The sequence below is a fragment of the Dermacentor variabilis genome, chromosome 9 (genome assembly GCF_050947875.1).
Source record: "Dermacentor variabilis isolate Ectoservices chromosome 9, ASM5094787v1, whole genome shotgun sequence".
NCBI lineage: Eukaryota > Metazoa > Arthropoda > Arachnida > Ixodida > Ixodidae > Dermacentor > Dermacentor variabilis.
The window spans coordinates 26,353,125-26,379,449 of NC_134576.1; the positions used below are offsets into that span (position 1 = coordinate 26,353,125).

At 48.1% G+C, this 26,325-nt stretch overlaps 1 protein-coding gene across 1 annotated transcript in view; it reads left to right on the forward strand.

Annotated features, from left to right (window-relative positions):
* The window catches only part of LOC142558279 (sodium- and chloride-dependent glycine transporter 2-like), a 75,305-nt gene that overhangs the window by 16,870 nt on the left and 32,110 nt on the right, over positions 1–26,325 (forward strand). Inside the window, exons 5-6 of the mRNA XM_075670432.1 lie at positions 10,251–10,342; positions 13,494–13,618. Of these exons, the coding sequence (XP_075526547.1) occupies positions 10,251–10,342; positions 13,494–13,618 (217 nt within the window). The remainder of the gene's footprint in view (positions 1–10,250; positions 10,343–13,493; positions 13,619–26,325) is intronic.

The following is a 26,325-nucleotide window of genomic DNA, read 5'->3' on the forward strand; positions in this document are numbered from 1 at the left end:
CGAGCCTTAGCTACTCCTTAACGTCTAGTACGCCGTACGGAAAGTCATTCCGTACGGTAAAGTTCGCGCATGCGCAGTCCTCGACCGGTACGGTACCACGCACTTACCGTACCGTATACCGTACTTTCCGTAGCACCGCTAAAAGACCCTATTTTCGTAAAGCTAAGGTCCCCAATAAATAAAACAAGCTTTATGGTAGCGCCACTCCTCCTTTCCTGTTTGTTTCATCCTCCCAGTCACTGCATGGAAGCGCCCCCCCTCCCAGAAGCTTTAAAGTAATTAAGGAAAACAGAAAAACTATGAATATTCGTTATTTACTTTCAGATCGCTTATAATACTTCTTTGAAAAAGCACTGTTTCACACAGAGAGTAAGTGCTCCTTCAGCTTGTAGTACAAGGTATATTATATAATGACCCACAATCTGTGCAGTCAAACTGCCCACACGGTGCAAGTTGTATTTTATATCAATAGCGGTGTCCTCTCGTATGCCCCCTCGTATGCGCCCGCTTAGATCCAAGTTTGCGCTTGTTACATGATGTCTACCACGGCAGAAAGAAATAAAGGTTGAAATCAACTATCCTTTTGTCTCATCTCATGCTGAGGGCAAGATATTAGATTTTTTGTCGTTGTGATTAAGGTCAAGTTATTTGCTGTGACACTCTTAAGCCTACATATACGATGCCAAGGTGTAAAGCTGGTTTGATTCAAACTTAGCAGATGGCGCCACAGCTTAGCGCTGGGAATCTGTTGACGAAGCGGTACGCTTTAAAAGCCAAAGTGTTCACTGCGTCATCATTTTACTACGCTTTTGCACACTGGGTAATGACGGTGCCGATCAAACGCCAACTAGACGCCGAGCAGACGACGTAGAAAGAAACAGACGCACACTGACAGCCCTGTCTGTGTGTGTCTCTTTCCTTCTAAGTCTGTTCAGTCGCGCTCACACATTATATCATGGATTTAAACCAACTAGCGCACCGGCGTATTTTACCTAAATTGACAAGTAGCTGTCACGCACGCACAGATACACATGAACATAGATAGATAGATAGATAGATAGATAGATAGATAGATAGATAGATAGATAGATAGATAGATAGATAGATAGATAGATAGATAGATAGATAGATAGATAGATAGATAGATAGATAGATAGATAGATAACCTTTATTAAAAGAATATTCAGAAAAACCGCTAATGGTCGGGGCCCTTTGTCCAGGGCTCCGCTGGCTCTTACCATCTTCTCAGCTCTCCTTATCAGCTTGAGCTGGTCGTCGAGGGCCGAGCTGGACAGCGGTGCTTCACATTGCTCCCTCGTGGTCTTCGTGTCTGGGTTTTCTATGTTGTGTAGTGTGCACTCCCACGTAATGTGGTATAGGGTTGATGTGGCCCCGCACCAAGGGCATTCGTCCCTGTAGGCTGTGGGGTGTATCCTATGTAATATGTGTAAGTTCGTGTAAGTGCCTGTCTGGAGCCTACGCCAGGCTGCGGCATCTTCTGTCTTATAGATTTCGAAGGGGTGGTGGATATCGCAAGCGACGCCCTCAGTGGTAGTTCACGATGGCTGAATACTCGAGGTCGACAGGGTCCGTGTCTTCTGCAGCCGGAGTGATGAGTGCTCGGTAATATACGAATCCTCGAGCTGCTCTGTCGGCCTGCAGGTAGCCCGTGATGCCAGTGTAGCCCGGTATCCAGATGATGGTTTGGGTGGTGAAGTCCTCAGGGTCCTCCTTGAGTATTCCGGCTGGGACTTGTGCAGCAGGTCTTCCAATTCTTCCCTGTAGGAAGTTGCGGCAGGCCTGCTGGGAATCCGTGAGGATCGTCAGTGGTTGGTTTGCGTGTAGGCCCTCGCGGATGGCTAACGCGATGGCCAGCTCTTCGGCTTCCGTAATCGTGCAGGGGCGGGTCGATGCAGTGGAGCTAACGTGGCCTCGGTGGTCGCATGCCACTGAAACTGCGCCCTTGTTCGACTCATACATGGCGGCGTCCGTAAAACGGGCTGTGGTATTGAATATGAACGCTCTCTCCATGTACTGGCCCCTTGCTCTCCTCCTGCCGGCGTGTAGGTTAGGGTCCATGTTGCGTGGTATCGGGGCAATGTGAAATCTGTCCTGGAGGTGACGAGGTATCAAGCAGGTTTCTTGGGTTCGTGTTGTTATTGCTGGGAACCCGAAGGTTTGTAGGACCTGCCGGCCCGTGCGAGTCCGCGCAAGTCTCTGTTGTTGCGAGACGTAATGTGCTTCTGTCAGTTCGCTGAGGGTGTTCTGCAACCCTAGCGCCAATAATTTTTCAGTCGATGTACTCATCGGCAGGCTGAGAGCAGTCTTCAAAGCCACCCTTAAAAGTGTGTCGGCCTGCTTCGTCTCGGACAGTGTGAGGTGGTAGTAAGGCAGGCTGTATGTGATTCTGCTCACCACCGGGCTACTGACCAGTCGGAGGGTGTCGCTTTCCTTTATGCCTCTGTTCTTGGATGTTACGCGGGAGATGATGCTTGATATCGCCTTGACACTGGTTTTGAGGAGTGTAAGGGTGTGTGTGGCCCGCTGCTTGGACTGCAGCCACATGCCCAGCACCCTCAGCAATGGCTTCTCTGGTATGAAGCCTCCGTTGAGGCGTACCTCGAGTCTTCTTGTTGGGTCTGTGGGGACTGTGTGGTTACGCCAGCCTCGCCAGACTCGTAGGAGCTCAGATTTCTCGGGGGAGCATTGTAGTCCCCGTTGGCTGACGTATTCTTGGTTGATATTTGCTGCAGTTTGCAGCCGTTCTTCTTTTTCAACGGGGGACCCTGTTGTGGTCCAGAGTGTTATATAATCTGCGTAGATTCCGTGCCGAAGACCTGCTACGTCCTGCAGTTTGCTTGCGGAACCGATCATGGTGACGCTGAACAGCGTGGGAGAGATGACAGCACCTTGTGGTGTGCCCTTGTTGGGAGGGTGGTACACTGGAGTCTGGATCTCTCCCATCTTCAGCTCCGCCGTGCGGTGGCTCAGGAAGTTCTGAACGTACTTGTACGTTCGCTCGCCGCAGTTGGTGTTGGCCAGCCCTTCTAGGATTCCTTGGTGGCTGTCGTTGTCGAAAGCCCCTTTGATGTCGATTGTTAGGAGGACGTGTTCGCCGCTGCGGGAAACGTTACTGAGGACTTCGTCCTTGATTTGGAATAGCCCATCTTGTGTGGACAGTCCTGCGCGGAAACCGAACATGGTGTCCGGCAGGTGTTTGTTATCTTCCAAGTGTCTCTGTAGTCTCGTGTTTATAATTTTTTCGTACACCTTGCCAAGGCAGGACGTGAGCAATATGGGCCTGAGGTTTTCAATTGCCAATTTCTCGCCCGGTTTGGGGATCATAATTATTCGTGCGTGCTTCCACGTCGCCGGCACCGTACCTTGTTCCCAGTGTTGGTTGAGAAAGGCAATGAGCGCGAAGATAGACTTGTCGCTCAGGTTTCTGATCATCGAATTCGTGATTTGGTCCGTGCCCGCCGCTGTGTTACGGGTGGTGGCTGCGATGACTGCTCTCAATTCGTTTTCGGTGATCGGTTCGTCCATTAGTGGGTTGGGTTGTCCTGTGTAGGGTGTTCTACAAGGTTGTGTGGGAGTGGGATCTCCATAGCACTTGGTCTTGATGGCATCGATGAGGTCTTGTTGGCTGCCTGGGTAGGTGTGTAGTAACCGTTCCAGAGCCCTGCGTTCTTCTCCTTTGGTTTTGGAGGGATCCAGGATTGCTTTGAGGATGTGCCATGTCTTGGCCGTGTCCTGCGTGCCACCGAAGGAGTCACAGAATCTATACCAGTTCGCGGAGGCGAGTTGCATGGCATATTCTTCTGCTTCCGCTGTTATTTGTGCTGTGCACGTCTTCAGTTTCCTGTTCGGTGAGCGCGGAAACTAGCTGTCAGAATGCTAGAGTAACGAATTGCGTAGCAGCAGCGAGCGAACTGACCTTCGTGCATCTCTCGCTTCAACGCGAACGAAACGTCGAAAGCACAGCCCATACGAAGCTACCATCACTACGCGCACTCTGCAAATATCGTAGATCGCTTTGAAGATGAGGCCCGCGCCTTCGCGCACTTTGGCCACGTCGATAATATTTTCAAGAAACGGCTCCTGCATGGCCGCGCCGTAAGCATCAGCCGCCGGGAAGTAACGTTCCCTCATCCCTCGCCTCATACCGTTCCTCGCGCGCGATAGGAGAGGGCATGCTTCCAGCCCGCTTTCCTCGCTCGCGCCGGCGAGATTGAGCCCATTCATCCGCGTTCCCTGCTCACCCTCGCATGCTTTCACTCGCACATACGGCCTACGGCGTGTGGCGACGATTTTCTCGCCCTTGGACTTAATACGGAACCTCATGGCGACGGCAACGGTGATGGCCGACGACAGGAATGCGTCTGGGATGTCAATATAATTGCAATCGCAATAAAAAAACAGACAGCATAAAAGTATATGCTGCGTATAGTTACATCCCTGAAAAATTTCTTACTGACGCCTTCACCCGGCTGTGTCCCCACCGACTGCCTGGCCATAGAGTCGTTTCGGGGATCCGTCGAGAGTTGCCCTCCGCTCTAAAAAAAAAAAGAAGAAAAAAGCCTTCAGTGAACTATGCGCTCTCTCCTAAGCAACGTTTTGTATAGCAAAGGCTGCGAGGTACGGGAACACAGGTGCTTGCGCACGTTTAATTCGCAAGTCTGCTGGTACGAACATTTGCATAGTGTTGCACCACGACGTACGCTGCGGATCCTTCTGATGCTACAGACGTCGGTTGCCGGCGACAAAACTAGGACGAAAATATTTTGATGTGTTCGCCTTCCTCATTGGTCGAGGCGCCGGTAGCTTCTACAGGTCTGCACGGAGCTTCTTACACAGAATGGTGCAGTGCCGTGTGCCTGCTTATACAGCTGCCGCGGTTCTCTTTAAAACACCGTCCTTAGTCTTCGACAAGATCATTGGCGCATGCGCACTAGTTTTGAAAGTTCCGCAAAATATTAAATATCGCATCTAGCCATCTAGAAGATCATGTGCAAGCAATGCACAAAACACCGACGCGAATGAAGCAGAATACAGACACAACATTAGCTAAGGCTTAGCTAAGGTTAAGCCTGGATATCTCGAAGCGAAAGGGTTCGGTGATGCTTATGGTTTAGCTCGTGGTCGTGCTTTATGATTTAGCCTATGGTCATGCTAACGGTTTAGCTTATGGTTATGCTTTATGATATAGCCTATGGATATGCTTACGGTTTAACTCATGAATATGCTTATGGTTTAAGTTATGCATATGCTTAGGGTTTAGCTTATGGTTATGCTTTATGATTTAGCCTATGGTTATGCTTACGGTTTCACTTATGAATATGCTTTGGTTAGCTTATGGTAACGCTATACGTGTGGCTTGTGTAGTTATGCAAATTGCTTATCAATCATATATACCGTAGGTTATGCAGGATTATTAAACTTCTTTATTCATCATTGTTGGGCACATTGTCTTGCGATTTTAGCCATAGACACAGCTCTCTGTATCGGTAGCATCACTCTCTTCTCCTTCCATGTTGGATGCGCACGCCTATTCTCTGGCAAGCGGTTATATAGTCAGCCTCCGCGATAAACACGCGCTTGCGGCGAACGTCAAACAATGACGCATAGCGCGCGGCAGTGGCCACCTGCGCCGACTCCGAACACGCTTACGGAGCCAATTGCGACATACGCCGGCTGGCGCGAAGCGCGGTGTTGACTAGCGTAGTGAAGCTTTTCTCATCAATAGCCCTAGAGTGAGGAGAACGGCGCAAAGAAATAGAGGCGTCGCTACACTGGAAATTTTTTTTTATTAGGCACCTTAGGTATAACACTTCTTTGTGGTTCCTGTTTTTTTTTTAGAAATATGGCGTACTGTTCAACACGGTAAGCTTCAGAAAGAATTTTGCGCTTTCTTTGGATGACACTATTTGTAGTTGGAAACTTGCCGGTTTTATTACGATAGCAATTATATGGGCCCTCCAAGTACATTTCTGCCGTCACCGAGGTCATCGCCATGTGGTTCGGTGTAAATTCCCTAGACGATAAAATTTTCGCCGCGCCCTGTATGCGTATGTGCAAAAGCAAGCGTTCGAGGGTGAGCCGGCGATAGCCACACAATCTCGCACACGAAGCGGAGGAAAGCGGGGAGGAAGCGTCCTGTCTTCACTCGCCCGCAAGGCTCAGGGTAAGAGGGAGGAAGGGGGGGGGCGCATTCTATGCGTTCTGCTCAGGGCAGTCTGGGTGGCCACACTCGCCATCCCGGAACACTGTATCTACTGATAAAGACAAAAGCTCCTTATCGAAAAGGAAACGGTCTGAACTTTTGTGAGAAAAACATATCACTGAAACACGTCACTGTTTCGCCCAGAAGGCGAAGCATCGATTGAAATAGCAAATCAGTGAACAGCTATACGAAGCAAGGATAGTACGTTTACTGCCATATAAAATTTCAAACAAGGGCATACTAAGTAAATTAAGAAGCATGGTGTTAAAAAAATTAAATTTCAGTGTTTTATGTGCCAGAACCATGATATAATTATGAGGCATGCCGTAGTGGAGGACTACTGACCACCTTGGATTCGTTAACGTGCACCTTAATCTAAGTACACCGTAGTTTCGCATTTCGCCGCCATAGAAATGTGGCCGCCGTGGCCGGGATTCGATCCCGCGACCTCGTTCTCAGCAGCCCAACACAATAGCCACTAAGCAACCATGGCAGGTAACAAGCATGGTGCGAGGCGCTCACAAGCAAATATGAACACATCCCGCTCGTTGACCGCAGAAACTCGCTATCAAAACGCTGGAGTGAGTAAACCCGGAAGAAGCAGCGAGCGAATTGATATTCGTGTTGCGTTTAGCATCCCCCCCCCCCCCCCAACGCGATCTAAGCCACGAAAACGCAGTGCGTGCCGTGCTCTGTCTCCGTCCGCGTTGGTTTATTATGACACTGGAAGTTTTTGCATTTCTTGATTGGCGTAAAGTTACAGCTGTAGTTAACCAAAAAGCAGTAGATAGTTTTATGTGGCTCAGTCGCGAAGCATATACAAACGAACATGGCATCTAGCTGGGGGGTGTATGCTGTGCGATTTACGCCAGCCATGTGTTAACCTCGCGGCGATTCATGGTAGCGATAAGCAGACGAAGTTGCGCGGCTCACACCCGGCTGAATGCCATGGTCGATTGTGCATGGAACGTTTGGGAGGGCTGCAACCACGGCACGCAAGCGGGAATGTTACGTGGTATTTTTTGTATTTTGCGGGCATCTGCAGTAAGTTGAAAAACATTAATGTCTAATAGATAGACAATTAGAAACTGCTCATTCAGACCTTTTGCAAACCGCTCTACAACTTTTCAACTGGAATATTTGTTACCGAACTTCGTTGCTTCCGAAGTTGTTTAAGTAACCTTGACTAAGTATGCGATTAGGCTGAATAAAAAAACATAGTGTGACCTACTCTATACTATAGTGTGCAACATGCATTTGGTCGCGTCGTCTTATAGTGCATCGGCATATTTCCAAACATGCTAAAGTTAGCTGGGACACTTCTTATACACAGTGGATATCGCAATTCGGACTTTCGTTTGTATCGCACAGACATCCCCATAGTCGCTGACAGTATGTTCTTGGAGTGAAAGGTCTATACTCGTACATGCATTTTGTCCTTTGCGATATGGCAACGCCTCCTTCTCGTGAGTCCATGTGTTGTTCCCAAACGATTCCATATACCCGTAGATTTGAAACAATGTATCTTTATTTATTCATTTCACTTATTATTATTTGTAATTATTATTATTTGGGGCTGAGAGCTTGAAGCCTGCTGCAATACCAGCTGGTGTCGGCACGGTATTGCACTATCTCCGGTATCGGCGCAGGCTAACCTTTTTTTTATTGTTGACGCACAAACAGGACGAATGCATGAAACTCTACCTATACAGAGCTTCTCTAAAAAGCAATACAAACCGTACTGTATCTTGGCTCTGGAATTTGTGGTCCGAGGAGAGCGGCAGTTTGAATTGCTTTGGCTCGCGGTCGTCGTTTAATGCGCGTGTAACACCAATACTTTTCATCGCGGCCAAGCTCGATTCGGATTAAATATTTTAGATTGCTATCAAATATGGCAGTCGTATGGTCCAAAAATCGGGATCGTGTTGTTGAGCTCATTCACCATTAGGATACAGACGACAGCCTACGATTGTGATTTGCTGTATCCGGAACCTACGAAATCGTCGTCGAATTTTTCCATGCAGAAACACACTATCCGGATTAAATTCGACAGTGCTTGAAAGTGCCTGAGGGAGCGTGGTATATATTCATCACGGCTTTGCACACCTCAGGGACGTAACAGCCCATGTGTCGCTCGACGCAATGGCAAAATCGCCTCTCTTGGTAAATGTACTGAAACTTTCCATGCGAGTGTCTTCATGCTGTTTTTTAGTATTAGATGAGCCCAATTCCTCTATCTTCGTTCTCGTTGTTAACATGCAGTGATATAGCACTCCATCACGCCACTCGCTGCAGCTGCTCGAAGCTGCCGCTCCTTCCGACACTCGGCGGCGGCTACGAGTCCCAGTGTCCCGCCTACATTAATGAACATCAGTGACGAGCGAGAGCCCCGTCTTCTGACGGTCCGACACGCATAAAAATGCAAGAAGAGTGAAAGAAAATGGCATGCGAAGGCGAACAAGCGCGACTTACGTGAGTCTTCAAATAACGGCTGCCATGCTCGCTGTTTTTTTCTCTTCACTACCTGCCCAGAAATGTGCAGAATTTTCTGGCCGGGTGCCGTTCGTTCGCCTTTCCGAGGCAGTTGTGGCTCTCAACGGCAGGCTTGTGCGGCGAAATGCAACAGTTGCATGGGAGATAAGAATACCGCAGTCCGTACTCCCGTACACAACACGCCTACTCGGCCGCGCTGCATGCCGAATGTCTTTTGTTTGCTCCGGCAAAGCGGCGCTGCTGAACAGCGCCCGTAGAGTCGCCTAGCTCAGGTCGGGAAATGTGTACTGCTGCCGCAGATGCGCAGGTAAAAAAAAACCAGCACATCTGCCAAAACCAGCACATCTGGTTTCTTGTTTCCTGCGCAATTACGCAAGGAAACAAGAAACGCTACCAAAGATGCCCACGGTAAAAAAAAAATTACACTTTCAAATAAGTCATAATTTTAATAAATCTAATGACGTTCTAAAGCATTCCGCTATTCGCTTACATTGACAATCATCGTCGATGGCTTCTGCAGAAATGTTTTTCCTTCAACGCAGACGTGGACCGATGCGACGTTTTCGGTGCTGACGGGGCTCGCCATTGGTTTCGGGCAACTCCAGACTCTCGCGTCCTACAACGCCTTCGACACGTACTCGCTGCAGTGGTGAGCAGTACTCTACGCACATTGGGTGGCTTGTCGACATGCTCGCCCGAATGGCTCAAACAAGTGAACTCTTCTTAGTGGGCCGTAAAGGGCAATGAGCACGTCACTTGGATGTGCGTAAACGAAATTTCAAGTCGAATAGTTTGGGAAAACGATAAAGTTTGCAATGAAAGGCCGCACTGCCAAGGGAGATTCCTATATTGCGCAAGCAGTTCGTACTCAAGAGGAAGTAGCAAAAACATTGTTGCAGTGATGTACCTGACACTGTCACATAAGAAAAAAAGGCAAACGCTACTACAAACAGATCTGAAGAAACGTCAGAGCTGCGATCACAGGCCTTTTCTGACAACGCAATCTCGTTGGCTTTCACTAAATTTGCTTTCTTGTGCTTATCGTCTACTAAAGTCTGAAAGCCAGCCAATAATTATACAGCTCAAGCACCATATACGATGTCTATGTCCGTGGATATAAAGGCTTTCTCAACTACCATATACTGAGTCTAAGGAAAAGAAACAAACATATTCCACGTGAAGAGGACCAAGTTAATGTCGTCTAGAGTCTTGCTGTGTTCAAGAAGGTCAAGAAATATTTAGACCCTCATATTGAAGTATTTATTTAAGTGTCATGATCTTATTGCTTGTTATTCATTTATCCATTTGTATTACAAATTATTGTTCTAATTGTCAAGATGTAAAATAGGTGGTTCTAGACAGTGGTAGGACGCGTAACATCAAGGTGTTTCCAAGAAGGTACACGAGGCGTGTTTGCTTTCTTTTTTTTCATGCCAATTATTTCCAGCCTAACGTGAAAAAATTCTCGCAGAAACTCCTCTGAGAGTTGTCTAAGTATGCATAAGCATTGTGTCGCTTGCTCATCTCCACGCAGCCCGGTGTCATTGTCAGTGTTAGGAAACCAGATCAGACCAGTATAGACGACAGCGTTGTGGCTACACGAACTGCTGCGGACGGCGGCACAAGGTGAATTGATCACGCAATCAAACTACTGCAGATGGCGGCGCCATGTCGCTGATGACGTTCCGATCATTAGAGAGTTTAGAAGTGGGGACCCAGGACTCTCAGTCCCCAAACCGCGGTGGGTAATCTGCTCTTGGGTGTAGATGAACATCAGAGTTTGAGAATTGGGTCAAATGCAGACAGCGTTGGGTCGATCACTCGGGACGCCGCATTGGGGAAAGTAAGAAGGTGCTTGAAAGCAAAGAAAAAAAACTTTTTCCTACAACTGAAAACGAACAGAATGAATTTTCGTGCAAAAATAGGCAAATAATAAAATATAATAAACTCAATGACTGTGTTAGTATCCTGAATTAGGTATGCTGTCATAAGCCAAGGTGTCTTGGGTCGCTCTTGAGCGGGAGCGCGATACGGCTTGGGGACCCAGGCTGGCTATTGATTTTTCGGTCTTCAGTCAACGCCAACGCATTAACCTGAAAACAGTGGCTTGGGTTCTGCGCGGTCGCTGTTTTCTTGGGTCCCCAAGACATTCGGGCACCCAATTCTAAAGCTCAATTATAAGCCCTTATCGCTCTTTAGCACCTTATTCATCGGCGTCGAATATTAACCGTGATCAACCGCACTCGGGCGGCGGCTGCGTGTGACGCGGCCGCGCGGGCCCCACCTGGAAAGCGACCTGCAATGGGGACAGAGTATGTCGAGTGCTTGTTGCTTCACCTGCGTTGCCACCATTTAGTTCGCGTTGAAGTCAGACGCGTGGGACCTATCTAGAAAGCGAATGTCTTACGTGTCGGACGGATGGGCGGACGGGCTTCCTCGTTTCGTAGGCCCAGAAATACTTGCGCACTTAAACTTCTATGCGACTTTGCGCCTGTGCGCACGCCATAGCAGCGACATCAAATCGTCTGAGCTAAAGAAGCGTGCCTTTCATGTGCTGTGAATGGTACTGTGCTGAGCTACGGTTACAGCAGCACGCGTGTTCTTTGCACGACGCGCGAACGACGGTTATCAAGGTCACGGTTATGTGCTCTCCTCAAGAGCGAGCCTGACACGAACAGCTTGCATACAGAGTGAGACTGTTTACTGACGCACATAGATCCTGAGTCGGGGTGCACAGTGACATTATATTTGTCATATTTCGCGGGCTTTCTCCATTTCGGCAAAAAGTAAGCACGTCATATGTAGCTTGCTGGAAACACCTCACTTAGACGTACTTTACGATTCTGTACAAACTGCTACGTGAGATTCTGACAATTAAAAAAAATATCGCAGTTTCGCGACATAGCCAAAGAAATCACGGTGATAGCAACCGGATAGAATAATACATGAAATGTAAGAGTCGTAGCTGTGGTGGCAGTATTAACAGTAAAAACGGGCTGTTGTACTAGAGGTCCCCTGTTTGAACGCTGCCAACGGATAATTTTATTTATGTTTATTAATTACAGCCAACGTCTTTATTAACGACTTTACCACCACTTTTACGTATCGGGTATATTTCAAACCTCTTTCCTTGGCCCATCCCGCATCCCGGATGTCGTGCACAGCCGCGTCAATAAATTTGGTACATCATTTTCAGGTTTGAGCTATGTTATTGTTTCGAACTTTTAATATTTCAATCTGACAAGGATTTAAGACAAAAGGCATGTGCTGTTGGTGTTTTCTTACATGGCATTTGTTTGTGGTCAGCAATTATATCATTTATGAGGAATAAGTTGGCCAAGAATATAAGACCAAGTATGAGCAACATTAGTGATAGACCGGTGCGGCAATATAGCCCACACATACCACGTGTCATATAGCATGGTGTGGAATATAGCCTACATATATCTAAATATATGCTCAACCTTAGGGCGACGCCGAGGGCACAAATTCGCTTGGACTGTCCATTTAATTTCTATTCAAATAAAACGACGAAACAATAACTGAGGGAAAAACTTTTGTTGAAATCGTTCAACGTCATGAACTAAAAGAAATTCTGGTGGTTTCTCAACGAGGACCGCAAACAACATTCGCTTCGTCTTCAATAAAAGTATCAGTTTTTTTTTTCAATTTGGTGTATGATAGCTGAGCGCCCTCTATAGAGGGCATAGTCCTTATATAAAAGGGTTCGGTCCTTCCAAAGTACCAGTCAGTTTTACGCACTTTAAAGAGAGTGATTGCTCGGCCCTTTTGCATCCAAGGTCTATAAACGTATGGCAATTTATCTTTGCATCTCATTCGCAAATCACTGACACCACTTGCATGACGCTCTTTGTCCATGCCTGGCCCTTGCGCCACTAACACCACGTATGATCATTAAAAAGGTTCACAGAAATGCAGCAAAGCGGAAAGGGCGAGCCAAGGACTATAACGAGTGCATAATCACATCGCTGTCGTCTTGCCACTGTCTTTATTAGCGTACTCCTATTGCTCTATAGCAAAGGCATTTACGCACAGTGGGGGAGATATGCTCAAGCTACTTCGAGCTGCCTGTTCTTTCCTGCCCCAGTGCGCGATACACAGCTGCGCCACTTTCTTGGGTTATGACCATTCGTTTTGTTAACCTGCGCTGGGCCGGTATTCATCGCAGGGCGCCACCAGACCTATCTAAATGGATCCATGGACCAAATTTACGATCATTCGAAAAGTCCATGCTGAAGAAGAGGCTTTAAAATTAACTATAACAAATCTTAAATTTACGAATACCGAACGATGACGATGTTTAGAACAACGAAGGAAAACGTCTGTGATGGGCTATGAAGTTTGAGGGGATTAACGTTCGAGGTTGAATTTGTAGAAGCCGTCAGGTTCGCTGAATAGTCGTCCATTGATGTCACGTTCGTCGACAGAAATTGATGATTATGTGGACCGCAGGCCAAACGATTGAATGGAATGGGTGCGCCGCCACTTTGAAAGAAATGCCTTCTTGTGAGCGGTGTGAATTAAACTCTTTATTGTATAAACCCATGCTGCGAAGAAATCTTGAAAATTTATCCTTCAGGGACACCAAAAGCAGCCACGCGTCACGTTTTGAACGAAGACGGTGACGACGCTATGAAAAAAGAAAATCATACCTCACTTTAGTGACATGGTAGTCGCTCAGAAACCGGCTTGTAGGATTATTGTTTATTTGTCCAATTGGCGCAAAGTCCCGAATGTCATTTATCGCTATGCGCAGGGCCTTCCTGATGCTGCCACTGGTTATGACCCTGTCAAATCTGCTGGGCTGTGCTCTGGTCTTCGGCGCGGGCGGATTCCTGGCTCGACATCTTGGATGTTGCTTCCAAGACTTCGGGACGTACCGTGGGTCATCGTCTTATTTACCGCTCATTGTAATGTCACTTGAGGGAGCTGAGTAATGACGTAGACTTCCAACTTCATAAGCAATAGCTTGGCGCATTTGCTAACAAAGAAGTTATAGTTATCTTCAAGCGGGGATCCGACGTAATGAAATGTCTGGAAACAGAGCAATGGGTTAATATAGCGACACTCAGCCTTACATTATTTTAAGTTGCGATTAACGTTTTTAGCCTACTTCCGTTACATTCAAATGCTGCTACTCTCTGCTATCTAGCCCCAGAAATATAGATCTCTATCGCGAATGAAAAAAGTAAATCCAAAGTCCAAGAGGTAAATATTAGAAGGCCTAACCATATAACGCAAATTAAGGTTTGATAGCTGAAAAACAACCATGTATAATCGTAGTGTAATTCATTCAACTTGTCTCACGCCAATTATACATTGGCAGTGAGACAAAACTGGTTGTGGTTGGAAGGCTGCGCTTATTTTAGGTTTCTTTGTTGAGTTGGAATGTGTGAACGCTGTGGTTTCTGTTGGCAAGGGGGTACACGGTTTTAGCGCTTTTAGCCTTCTTCCTCCAATAGAGATTGTAAGTGATAATTTGTTCAAAATGTTGTATATTGCTACAATGCCTGAATGCTTTGCGTATTAGCGTCGTCAGTCACCATGAGATAGATTCTCCGGATTTTTCTTTTTTTTACGTGTAACTTGCTTCATGGCATAGTAGTTTATGTAAAAATAAGCATGGAAGTCCTTCTAATACGGAAATTGCAGTACTGATTTATTGTACTTTATGTCTATGAGCGCAACGGCCATAAATGTCTAACCGATACACTGTGAGCTTGACAGCAATCAGCATTTTTTCTCTAGTAGCCCTACACCTCTCTACTCCAATTAAGTAGGCTGGCCCGTACTCCACTGACTTGTCTTGTTCAGTTGGTTAAGGCTTTCCTGAAGTTTTGGGATAGATGGAAATGCAGACAAAAGGTAAAGCCTGTTCCACGCAGTGAAAGCTGTCAGAATAGTGAAGCCGGCGGTCGTTTTCTGAAGTTCGAGCTAGTGTTTAGCATAGTTTTCATAGAAGTTCTTTGTGTCGTTGCTATCAGTTTGCTAGATTCGAGCTTCTGTTCCAGATTGCACACACAATTTAGTTGCGTGACGTTGTGATCAAACCACACTCTATCACAGGCCTTGCAGCTATGGCCGTACTCACGGTCGAGAAATTCTCTCTTGAACCATCCATTGGCACCCCTCCTGGGAGGAATCTCTCTGCGTCGACGTCTCTACTCGGCCTCCAAATCTCGAAGTTAGGGGTTAGTTTGGCTCGGCTGGCGCTTGACTTGGGTAGCCTTCTCTTGAAAGTGGGGGTTGGCTAGACTTCCATCGGCGCTTGGCTTGCGCTTGCCGTTCTTGATCATGGGCGGTAGCGGCTTTCCTCCGCTGGCGCTTTGCTTGCGCTTCTCGCTCTCGAAGTTCGGGGTTTGCGCGACGCGAGCGCGGCCGCTCTCGTGCGAGCTCCCGTTGCCACTCGCGCCTCGCCGTTGAATAAAGAACCAGCTTTAGAGAAGGGAAACTGTAGCTTCCACAGTGGTACGAAAATAAGTAGCGGCAGCACATGGAACTTACAGGAGGACTCGGCAGATGGCGCTGCTCAAACAGGAAGAGAAACAGGCTTGCTGCGGTAAAGCTAGGGAAATGATGGAGCATGTTTCATTAGAATGTGAAGATATGCGCCGAGCGGTCGATGTAGGGATACCACTGGCCTCCTTGAAACCATTGGGAACGGAGAGCAGATGGGAAACAAACATATCCGCAATAGAAATTTGAGGGAGGCGATGGAATATTGGTGAAAGAAAGGTAGGGAAATGACAAAACAAAACGGACACATACACAGTTCACAATAGGAATCCCGAATATTTGGCTATGGAATTCATAACGTTCTTTTTTTTCTTTTTTAACCTAGGCAGAAAATTAGGCTGTATAATAGCGGGACCTTAGTGGCTCAACCCACAACCCCGTTCCAAACGGGACTCTTATAACATCCATCCATTCATTCATTCATTCATCCATCCATCCATCCATCCATCCATCCATCCATCCATCCATCCATCCATCCATCCATCCATCCATCCATCCATCCATCCATCCATCCATCCATCCATCCATCCAGGAAATGCATTTTTTAGAGCAATATCCAATATGGCCGCTTTTTACCGGAAGCGTACGCTGGGTACGCGCCGTGCTCACCCTGCTGCCATTGCGACGTGCCTCAGCTGTCGCTTTCTAATTGCCAGGAGACTAAAAAGCCTCTACTCACGCCCATACAAACAAGAAACAATTGAGTGAACAGGACGTGCGACTTTAATGGCCGAAGAAAAGCAGCGCACCTTCTCGTACAACAGCAGAATTAAAATTGGAATGTAGAGGTACGCTGAAATCATTAAGGCGAGCTCGTAAACTGCTCACTTTCGTCATCGCACATGGAGGTCTGGTGACGAGCGACAACCAGCAGCATAAGCAGATTCGACAGTGTCCCACCTGTTTGCATCGACAGTCTCCGTAACTTGCATTGCGAATCACTCGGGTGACGCGGTCATCTGCTGTCAGAGCCACAGAGCGACATGGACTAACCGGCATTAAGCGTTACCTCCTTTCCGTCGTGCACGTTTCTTTTTGTTTTCTCGCACGCCGCTTATGTGTAACTCATACTTCTTGCCCCACATTCTTTCAATATGGACATGGTCGGTTTCTTGGACATCGCCATTTTGCAGCCACTTTTTTAGGCCTGTCTACCCATGTCGCTATCAACTTAATACACTTCGGGCCAAGTCATCACGTTTGCTGGTCTCCATTCACGCCACATCACGACCGATGAAGGATCACAATCTTAATTTGCCCACGGCTGCACTAGGAAAGAACGAACAGGGAGTGCCAATTACGGTGCTTGTAAATTGTGAGTCTTTGTCCCTGTGTGGCTTTCAGGAGCAGATGCTTACCTTGAGAGAATGTTGCCCATACTGCTGACCAGGCCGCCACATCAGGCAAACATAACCCAGCGACCGTGATCAAATGAGACTCAACATTCAATAACCGCATGAGGTTCAGAAAATATACGATACATTGGTTAAAATCCACATGACAATAGTGAGCTTTCACGCACCATGGGTCGCTTACGGCATATTCAGCCATCCCACTACAGGCACAGTGCTTGCCTTCGTCGCACATGGTGGTCTGGTGACATGCGACAACCAGCACTGCAAGCAGATTGCAGTGTGTCTGGTTTGCACTGACATTCACCGTTGAAGAAGAGCAACTTGCATTGCGAAGCAATCGGGTGACGCAAGCATCTGCTACTGCAGCCAGCACAGTGACATGGACTACCCGACATTTTACCCTTACCTCCTTCCCAACCTGCACGTATCTTTTATTCTTTCGCATGCCGCTAATGTATAACTCACACTTCGTGCCCTACATTTTCTCAATGTGGGTAAGGTTAGTTTCGTGGACATCGCCATTATGCAGCCACTTTTGCAGGCTTTTCCACCCACGTGGCTATCAAATTCATAAACTTCAGAGCATCTAATCCCGTATGCTGGTCTCCGTTAACGCCACATCACCATCGATGAAGGCGCAAAAGCAACATTTGCTCACAGTTGAAGCAGGAAAGGATGAACAGGGAGCACCAATTGCAGTGCTTGTAAATTGCGAGTCTGTCGCTGTGTGCACTGCCGAAGCAGTTGCTTACCCAATGCGACTTACCAGACTCCCACATACGAGAAACGTAACACGGCGACCAGCGCCAATTGGGACAGCAGAGAAATCAGATTCTGCAATTAATCACTTCAATGTAGCTTGTGCAAAAAGCTAGACTACCGATCAAAGAGAGCAATCCTGACCGAGGCTAGTATTAAATAGGGGAGAGAGAAAACTTGCATTCAATAAGGAAGCCACTCTACCCTGGATGCACTGAAGCTTAAAAACATTAAGAAAAGGCAAATTCTACATAGCCCACGATGCAACGGTTAATGCAAGACGCATACGCCGTTTCCGCATAAGCTATTTCAGGAGAGGAATTGCTCATGGCAACATACACTAGAACATACTGCTACAGATATGTCGTGCTACTAGACAGTGACTGGTATTAAGTATGAGCAAAGAATCGGTAGACCTTTATGTTTGGGTGAGGAAGAGGAATGATCTTTAACACGAATGGGCAATGAAAAAGCTTGTATTTATTGAAAGAAAGCATACTTGGCACAATTTGAATTTGATAACGCCAGGAAGCAGGTTAAGGAAGGGCAAGCTGACTGACCTTTTTTGGCCACGTCGTCCGTGCTTGTTCAGAGGTTACAGGTGCATCTTAACATGCAGATTTTTTTTATTGGTGAGGTACCTAGATAACTTGGGCAATATTCGTGCTGGAACAATGTTGTCCGACGCTCTGTTCATTCTTCACACAGTCCTCCGTAAACTTGATATCTCATCCAAATACTTCTGGATTGGCTTTTTTGTTGGTTGTGTAAAAGCCTCGCGAATTCGGCTCAAATTTGGTTCCTGTTGGTGTAGATGGGGGCTCCTGTGATGAGGACCAAGATGTGCTTGGTGCAGGCTGTGTTGGAGCAGAACAGTACCACATGAGATGCAGCACATATTAGCCAAACTAATGTAGTGTTTCATTTTATGTTTGTACTAATTATGCTGAACCGTATATATGAACAAACATTCATATCATCTACTACAAAAAATGAAATATATCTCATAACTAACAAACCAATACAGCATATATCAAGCATATTTATTTCTGAATCCTGTTTTGTTTGCCTTGTAGGAGCAGCAAAAGCCCACACAATTGTCTTGTTTTAGCAGACAGTAGCTTCTCTTCAGTGGGTGGGATGTGTTGCTTTACCCAGGTGCTGTCCTGTTTATGGCATGCCTGGAACATAAACTCTTACAGCATCAGAATTTGAAAAAGAAGCACAATATTGCAATATGAAATACAACAACTTGTGACGTATATACTGCGCGACGAGGTTTATTGATTTATTTATTTAACAATGTGCTTTCAGGCCTCGTATGATGCATTGGGTAAGGGGGCGCTGCAGTAGAACTAAAAGAGTATATGGGGCATATAACAAAACATAACAGACCTACATTATTAATAGACAGGGGAAAAATGTATACACATCTTATACAAGTATTAAAGCATTCTACAAGATAACAGGGTCCAGAAGGTACATATTAGAATAAGACAAACGATACAGTTTCTTCAATAAACAATGAAAAAAAAGTGTAGTCACTCCAGTACAAATACTACACATTACTAAAGAAAATACAAGAATAATAAACGATATCATGAGCTCATAAACAAGAGAGCACATAACTGGAAAAAGAAGAAAAAAGCATAATGCACTTTATTGAAGTCAGGCGGTGGAATATGAATTGATGAGCTGCCGGAATTTATCGCGGTTAGGTTCGGAGACGATGAAATCAGGAAGAGCGTTCCACAATTGAATGGCACGAGGAAGCGCGGACCAGTTGACGGCATCTGTGTTTCCGTAGATGGGCGTGAAGCTGAGGTGATTATATAATCTGCGAGATGTGAAAGGTGCGACTTCAAGCCGTAAAGAAGATTTCCTATCTGCATAAACGTGCTTGTGAAATAATGATATGAGTGCAAAATCGCGTCGAGTACTTAGTGGCTGAAGTGAAATTGGCTGAAAGTGGCTGAAGTGAAAAAGTGAAGTGAACTTTTATTTGTGAAATGCGTGAATTGTAGGTGTAGTTACGTGAGCTAAACCTGGCGGCCCTATTTCGAATTGATTCTTATAAGCTAATTAGGTTGTTATGATGGGGTGACCAGATTGGAGAGGCAAATTTGAGCTGGGGGTGGACAAACGTCTGATAAGCTAGCTTACGGATGTTAGGGGGTGAATTACGCAGGTTTCGGCGTAAGTACCCTAGTGATTTTGAAGCATTAGCACATATAGTAATAATGTGATGGGCCCAGGAAAGGTTTGGTGCGAGATTAATGCCTAAGTATTTGTAGGAAGTAGCTGTAGAAATTGGCTTATTATTTACGTTATATTGGAAAGAAGAGATTGAGTGTTTACGAGTGAAAGACATTACTTTGCATTTAGACGAATGAAGAGTCATTAACCCAGTGTTACAGCAATCCAATATGAGATGAAGGTCGTATAGATAAACTATATCCGCTGGGAAGGCCTTCATTGCAGTAGCAATACTGTTACGAAGGTCGGTGGCAAAGGTTTGGTGTGAATCAGGTGGACGGTAACAGGCACCAATGAGTACCTTCGTAGAACGGGTTAGACAGGCGGCCCAAACGATCTCGAGATTCGGGTCTGAGTCAACGTAATAAGATGTAACGATTTTTAAAATCGCAAGAATGACGCCACCACCTCGCCTGTCTAGGTGGTCATGCCGGAAGATATTGTAAGTGCTGACGAGAAAGAAAATTCATTATCAGAAATATCTGGATGCAACCAGGTTTCGGTGAGAATGACTATGTCAGAATCGGCATCTTGGAAGAAACCATTTGATGCTTTGATATTAGGCTTCGGATGTTAGTAAACGATAGTGATATTGGTGTTATAATGGGAGAAGATCGCAATTCTTGACGGTCGTGAGTGCATGTGCGCCTGTCATGCTATCTATTCCACCGCACAACAGTTTGTGTAGCAATATTGTTACGGAGGAAGACGCAGACGAAAAGCTATGTACAAGTATATTTACAATAAAATACGCTGCGCTTGGCCAAGAGGCAACAGCCCGCGCTTGCTTCTAATCGTCGTCTTCTTACTGCTCGGCTCTTCGTCATTGGAAATACTATCCCGTAGCACTACCCCCGGCGGCAAAAGCCCCGTCCTGGAGCGTCTAAAGGCTGGAGTCTGAAGCAGTGTAGCAGATCTGGAGCCTACTGACGTGCACGACATCAGTAGATGCCAGAGTAGATGACGAGGTTGAGCTCACAGGAGCAATTTCGTACGTCACAGGCGTCACCTGGCGCCGCACGCGGTAGCGCCCTGTGTATCGTGAAAGGAGGTTTTCGGAAAGTCCGACGTGACGAGAGGGCGACCACAGGAGCACGAGTGCACCAGGCGAAAACTGTACGTCACGGTGTTGGGCGTTGTACTGACGCTGCTGCGTGGTTTGCGAGTGCGTCAGTCGAGCAGGGGCAAGCTGGCGTGCATGGTCGGCGAGGGCGATGGCGTCGCGCGCATACTCGTTTGTTGAGATCGCAGCAGGGGGAAGTACTGTGTCAAGGGGTAAGGTCGGTTCGCGACCGTAGAGTAGATACAATGGAGAAAATCTGGCGGTGTCGTACCGGGAAGAATTATAAGCAAATGTGACGTAAGGAAGGGCAACGTCCCAGTCGTGGTGGTCCTTCGAAATGTACTTGGACAGCATGTCAGTAAGAGCACGGTTTAACCGCTCTGTCAGGCCATTGGTTTGAGGATGGTATGAGGTAGTCAGCTTGTGTTGAATAGAGCAGGAACGCACAATGTCGGCGGTAACTTTCGAGAGGAAGTTACGACCACGGTCAGTAAGGAGCTGTCGCGGGGCGCCATGAAGCAAGATAATGTCACGCAAGAGAAAGTCCGCGACGTCAGTGGCGCAACTGGTAGGGAGAGCTCGCGTGATAGCGTATCGGGTGGCGTAATCTGTTGCGACAGCTACCCATTTGTTCCCAGAGGATGACGTGGGAAAGGGACCGAGGAGGTCTAATCCAACACGAAAGAACGGTTCCACAGGGACGGTGATCGGCTGTAGATAACCGGAAGGTAGCGCCTGAGGTGTTTTCCGACGCTGGCAGGGATCACAGGCAGCAACAAAGCGTCGGACGGAGCGAGCGAGACCAGGCCAATAGAAGCGGCGGCGGACGCGGTCGTACGTGCGGGTTACCCCAAGATGTCCTGCAGTGGGTGCGTCATGCATCTCAAAGAGCACAGTCTGTCGTAGATGTTTTCGCACGACAAGAAGATCAGGGCCATCAGGGAGGAAGTTGCTTCGGTACAGAATGCCGCCCTGGAGGACATATCGGCGAACGGATGCGTCGGTAGGTGTAGAGCGCAGGCGCTCGATGAGTACTCGCAGCGATAGGTCTCGGTACTGCTCATCGGCGATGTTAGCGAAGGCAGACACAGAGAAAATGCCGTCGGTGGTACTACTGTCGGCATCGTCAGGCTTGTCTACCGGGTAGCGAGACAGGCAGTCAGCGTCCTTGTGCAGTCGGCCAGATTTGTAGGTGACTGAAAACGAATATTCTTGGAGGCGTAAGGCCCAGCGACCAAGTCTTCCTGTAGGGTCTTTCAATCAGCATAACCAGCAAAGCGCGTGATGGTCTGTGACAACGGAAAAGGGTCAGCCATATAAGTATGGGCGGAAGTTCGCAACCACCCAAACTAGGGCCAGACACTCACGCTCAGTGATGGAATAGTTACACTCCGCGGGCGAGAGGAGCCGGCTAGCGTATGCGATAACACGGTCGTGGCCACGCTGGCGTTGTGCCAGTACTGCGCCAAATCCGTGACCGCTGGCATCAGTACGGACTTCGGTAGGCGCAGAAGGATCAAAATGGGCCAGAAGGGGAGGCGTTGTGAGAAGGTCGATTAGAAGCGAGAATGCAGAGGCCTCGTTATCGCCCCACTGGAAAGGGGCGTCTTTTTTCAAAAGCTCGGTTAGTGGCCGTGCTATGGCCGCGAAATTTTTCACGAAAAGGCGGAAGTACGAGCAAAGGCCGATGAAGCTGCGCACATCCTTGACACACTTTGGAACAGGGAAGTGCGTGACAGCATGGATCTTGCCTGGGTCCGGTTGCACTCTGTTCGCGTCAACGAGATGTCCAAGGACGGTAATCTGGCGACGGCCAATTTGGCACTTCGATGCACTGAGTTGCAGACCGGCTCGCCGAAAAAGTTCAAGGACTGCTGAGAGGCGCTCGAGGTGCATAGCGAATGTTGGGGAGAATACTATAACGTCGTCCGAGTAGCACAGGCACGTAGACCATTTGAAACCGTGAAGAAGGGAGTCCATCATGCGTTCAAAAGTGGCAGGAGCGTTACATAGACCGAACGGCATCACTTTGAATTGATAAAGACCGTCGGGCGTTACAAAGGCAGTCTTCTCGCGGTCGAGATCGTCCACGGCAATCTGCCAATAGCCGGAGCGAAGGTCAATAGAGGAGAAATAGCGAGCACCGTGGAGGCAGTCAAGGGCGTCATCAAACCGAGGTAGGGGATACACGTCCTTTTTGGTAACCTTGTTAAGGTGCCGATAATCCACGCAAAAGCGCCATGAGCCATCCTTCTTTTTTACCAGCACAACAGGTGACGCCCATGGGCTACATGACGGTTCAATAATCTTCTTTGCAAGCATTTTGCGAACTTCTGCGTGAATAACTTGACGCTCAGCCGGTGACACTCGATACGGGCAGCGATGAATAGGAGGGGCATCGCCGGTATTACTGTGATGTTTAACAGCTGTAGTTTGGGCCCAAGGACGATCATTAAAGTAAAAAAATATTGTGGTAGGAAAATAGAACGCGGTAGAGCTTATGAGCGTGCTCAGACGGCAAGTCGGGCGCAATCATTTTCTGTAAGTTGGCGATGGTACAAGTTGCCGGCTGCGACGGTAGAGGAGGATCGGCTGAATGGTAGTGTACTGAAATCGATTCTACAGAGTGATCCTCGAATGAGCAAAGTTCGGCCAGAGACATCCCGCGTGGCAGCACTCGTGCCATCAAGCCAAAATTAACCACTGGCAGGCAGACGCAATTCGCTGTAATAGATAAAACTGTATGAGGTACTCTGATCCCATGTGTAAGGAGGGCGGCTTGCATAGGAGCCGCGATGTAGTTATCGTCGGGGACTGGTGGGGATGACACGAAGTCAACGTAAGTCAGTGCCGAAGGTGGCAAGCGAACGAAGTCGACGGAATTGAGGCGAGTAGGGTGTTGTTCAACGGGATCCAGAACAGGCAGGTCGAGGCGGAGAGTACTGGCGGAGCAATCGATGAGAGCAGAATGTGCGGGGAGGAAGTCTAAGCCGAGGATGATGTCGTGGGGACAGTGAGCGATGACTGTGAATAGCACGATTGTTGAGCGATCGGCGAAGGAGACGCGGGCGGTACACATACCAATTACGGGGGCTGTTCCGCCATCGGCGACACGGACAACAGGCGTCGTGGCGGGCGTGATAATTTTCTTGAGCCGGTTACGAAGGTCAGCGCTCATTACGGACAAATGCGCCCCAGTGTCTATGAGTGCAGACATAGAAACACTGTCGACTTGCACGTCAAGAAGGTTCAGATGAGTGGGCAACGTCAGTAGAGGATTTGGCGGCGCAGGGAGCAATGCAGCGTCACCTCGAGGCGCTGCATCGTCTAGTTTTCCGGCTGGGAGCGGCGTCCGAAGGGAGTCGGTGAATAGGAGCGTTGGGCTGGGGAGAGCGAGATTGTTGTCGTTGGGGCGAAGGCGAACGAGAATAGGAGCAGTTCGGCGCAGGAGAATCAGCGGCGGCGTTATCGGAGCGTGCGGCATAGGGACGAGAAGCGCCACCTGGGGGGCGAGAGTAGGCAGTATAAGTAGGCCGGGTCGGGAAACTCCAGCGACTGCGACAGTGCCGAGAAATGTGCCCGATTCGTTGTCAGTGGAAACAAATGGGCTTGTCGTCAGCAGTGCGCCATTCAGATGGGTTGCGGAAACGTGGTGGGTAAGAAGATGCGGGACGGGGCGGAACGGAAGAAGCCGGCCGGGTATCAGGGCGATGGGCCGAGCAGATGGTGTGAAGACCCATGTTTTCGAACTCCTGGCGGACAACTGCCTGGATCAGTGAGACCGTGACTGCAGATGTGTTGGTGGGACTGGAGTCGAAGGCAGGCGGATAGGCGGCCTCGATCTCACGCCGGACGATCCTGGTAACATCGGCAGTGTTGTTGGGACGAGGAGTGTCGGCACAGGAAGATGTCGCTGGGGTGTTGGGCAGACGCGGAAACTGCTGGTCAATACGTGGGCTTTTAGCGAGTTCCAGGCGGCGGCACTCTTTTATAACAGCATCCACCGTCGCTACGTTGTTGCAAACGAGCAAGTTGAAGGCGTCATCGGCAATGCCTTTGAGGATGTGGGCAACCTTGTCAGACTCAGTCATGTGTGCGTCAGCATTGCGGCACAGAGCCAAGACGTCCTGAATGTACGTGACGTAGGGCTCCGTTGACGTCTGCACACGACCGGAAAGCGCCTTCTGCGCGGCAAGTTGGTCACCGTAGGGGTTGCCGAACAAGTCTCGAAGCTGTGTCTTAAGTGAATCCCAACTGGTGAGCTCATCTTCGTGCGTGCGAAACCAAACTCTAGGTGTGCCACCGAGGTAAAGTACTACGTTGGCGAGCCTAATAGTAGGGTCCCACCGGTTATTGCGGCTGACGTGTTCATACAGGCTGATCCAGTCATCGACGTCTTCCCCATCTTTGCCCGAGAATACGCCAGGATCACGGGGAGCGGGGAGAGTGATGTAGGTCGTCGAAGTGGCAGCAGGTGTCGGAGCCGGCGGAGTCGGGTTGTCGTTGCCGGGAGCCAAGCTAGCGCGGTGCTTGGCCAAGAGGCCACAGCCCGCGCTAGCTTCTAATCGTCGTCGTCGTCTTCTTACTGCTCGGCTCTTCGTCATTGGAAATACTATCCCGTAGCAATATCATAGACATATGTCGTTGTACCAATACGCAGCCTATCAACAGATAACATATACGGTTTGTTTTGCGCCTTAGCAAACTCTACCAGTTTTTGTCTGGCTTGGCGAGTGGTAAACGAGAAGACTTCGCGTAAGAAAAATGACGAGCCTTTAAGCTTTCGTGCAGCTGCAAGAACCTGTTCATTGTCTTTAAAAAAATGAGAACTTTGCTATGAGGGGCCGGTGCTTGTCTGCATTGTCCCGTGTTAGTGACTGTGAAGAAAGCCAAACTGAGAAAGACGAAACTAGCGTTTTATTGGGCGAACTTGTGCCCTAACAGTTCAAAAACAGGCTACACTCAAAGAATGGTGACAGCGGCGAACACTGTCGGCGATCGTCGAAAATCTGATCAGCGGGTCACGCGCGTCGGCTTCTATACAGCAGTCGTCGAATGTTCCAGACTAATCGTTGAGACCCGCATGCCTTCTACAATGTTCTACACCATTCGCGTCAAGCGATGAAATCAGATAACACAAGGTTCGTCGACAACAAACAGCAGATAGAAGAATCGATAACTTTCCAGAAACTTCGGATACATGCATGCGCATCTCGCGCTGTGCGGTAACGTTTGTTAGGCGGTAGAACGTGTCGCCCGATAAAGACAAGTACACGTGTCAGCATTGTATTTGCCTAGTCGATGTACAGGTTCCAACTGTGCACCAGCTATGTTTATGTCCAGCTTTTCTGCGCAAAACATTATCATTTTCATCTCCGAAGCTGCCCAATCATCTGTCGAGTCATCTTGAGTGCCAAAAAAAAGCAAGTTACATGGTCGCAGCCTTTTCTCCGTGTCATCGCACCTAGAGGTGATTGTTACGAGCTGATTAGAAACACCATGCAGAAGATCAACTCCCGTGGCTGAATCGGCCGAGCGCTCCGACGGAGCGCTTGCTTCTAGTAGCGTTACCCTTGCGTTAACAAGTTCCATTTCGCTCTTAGCCGCTGCTAGCTCGTCTTTAGTATATTTAAGTTCAG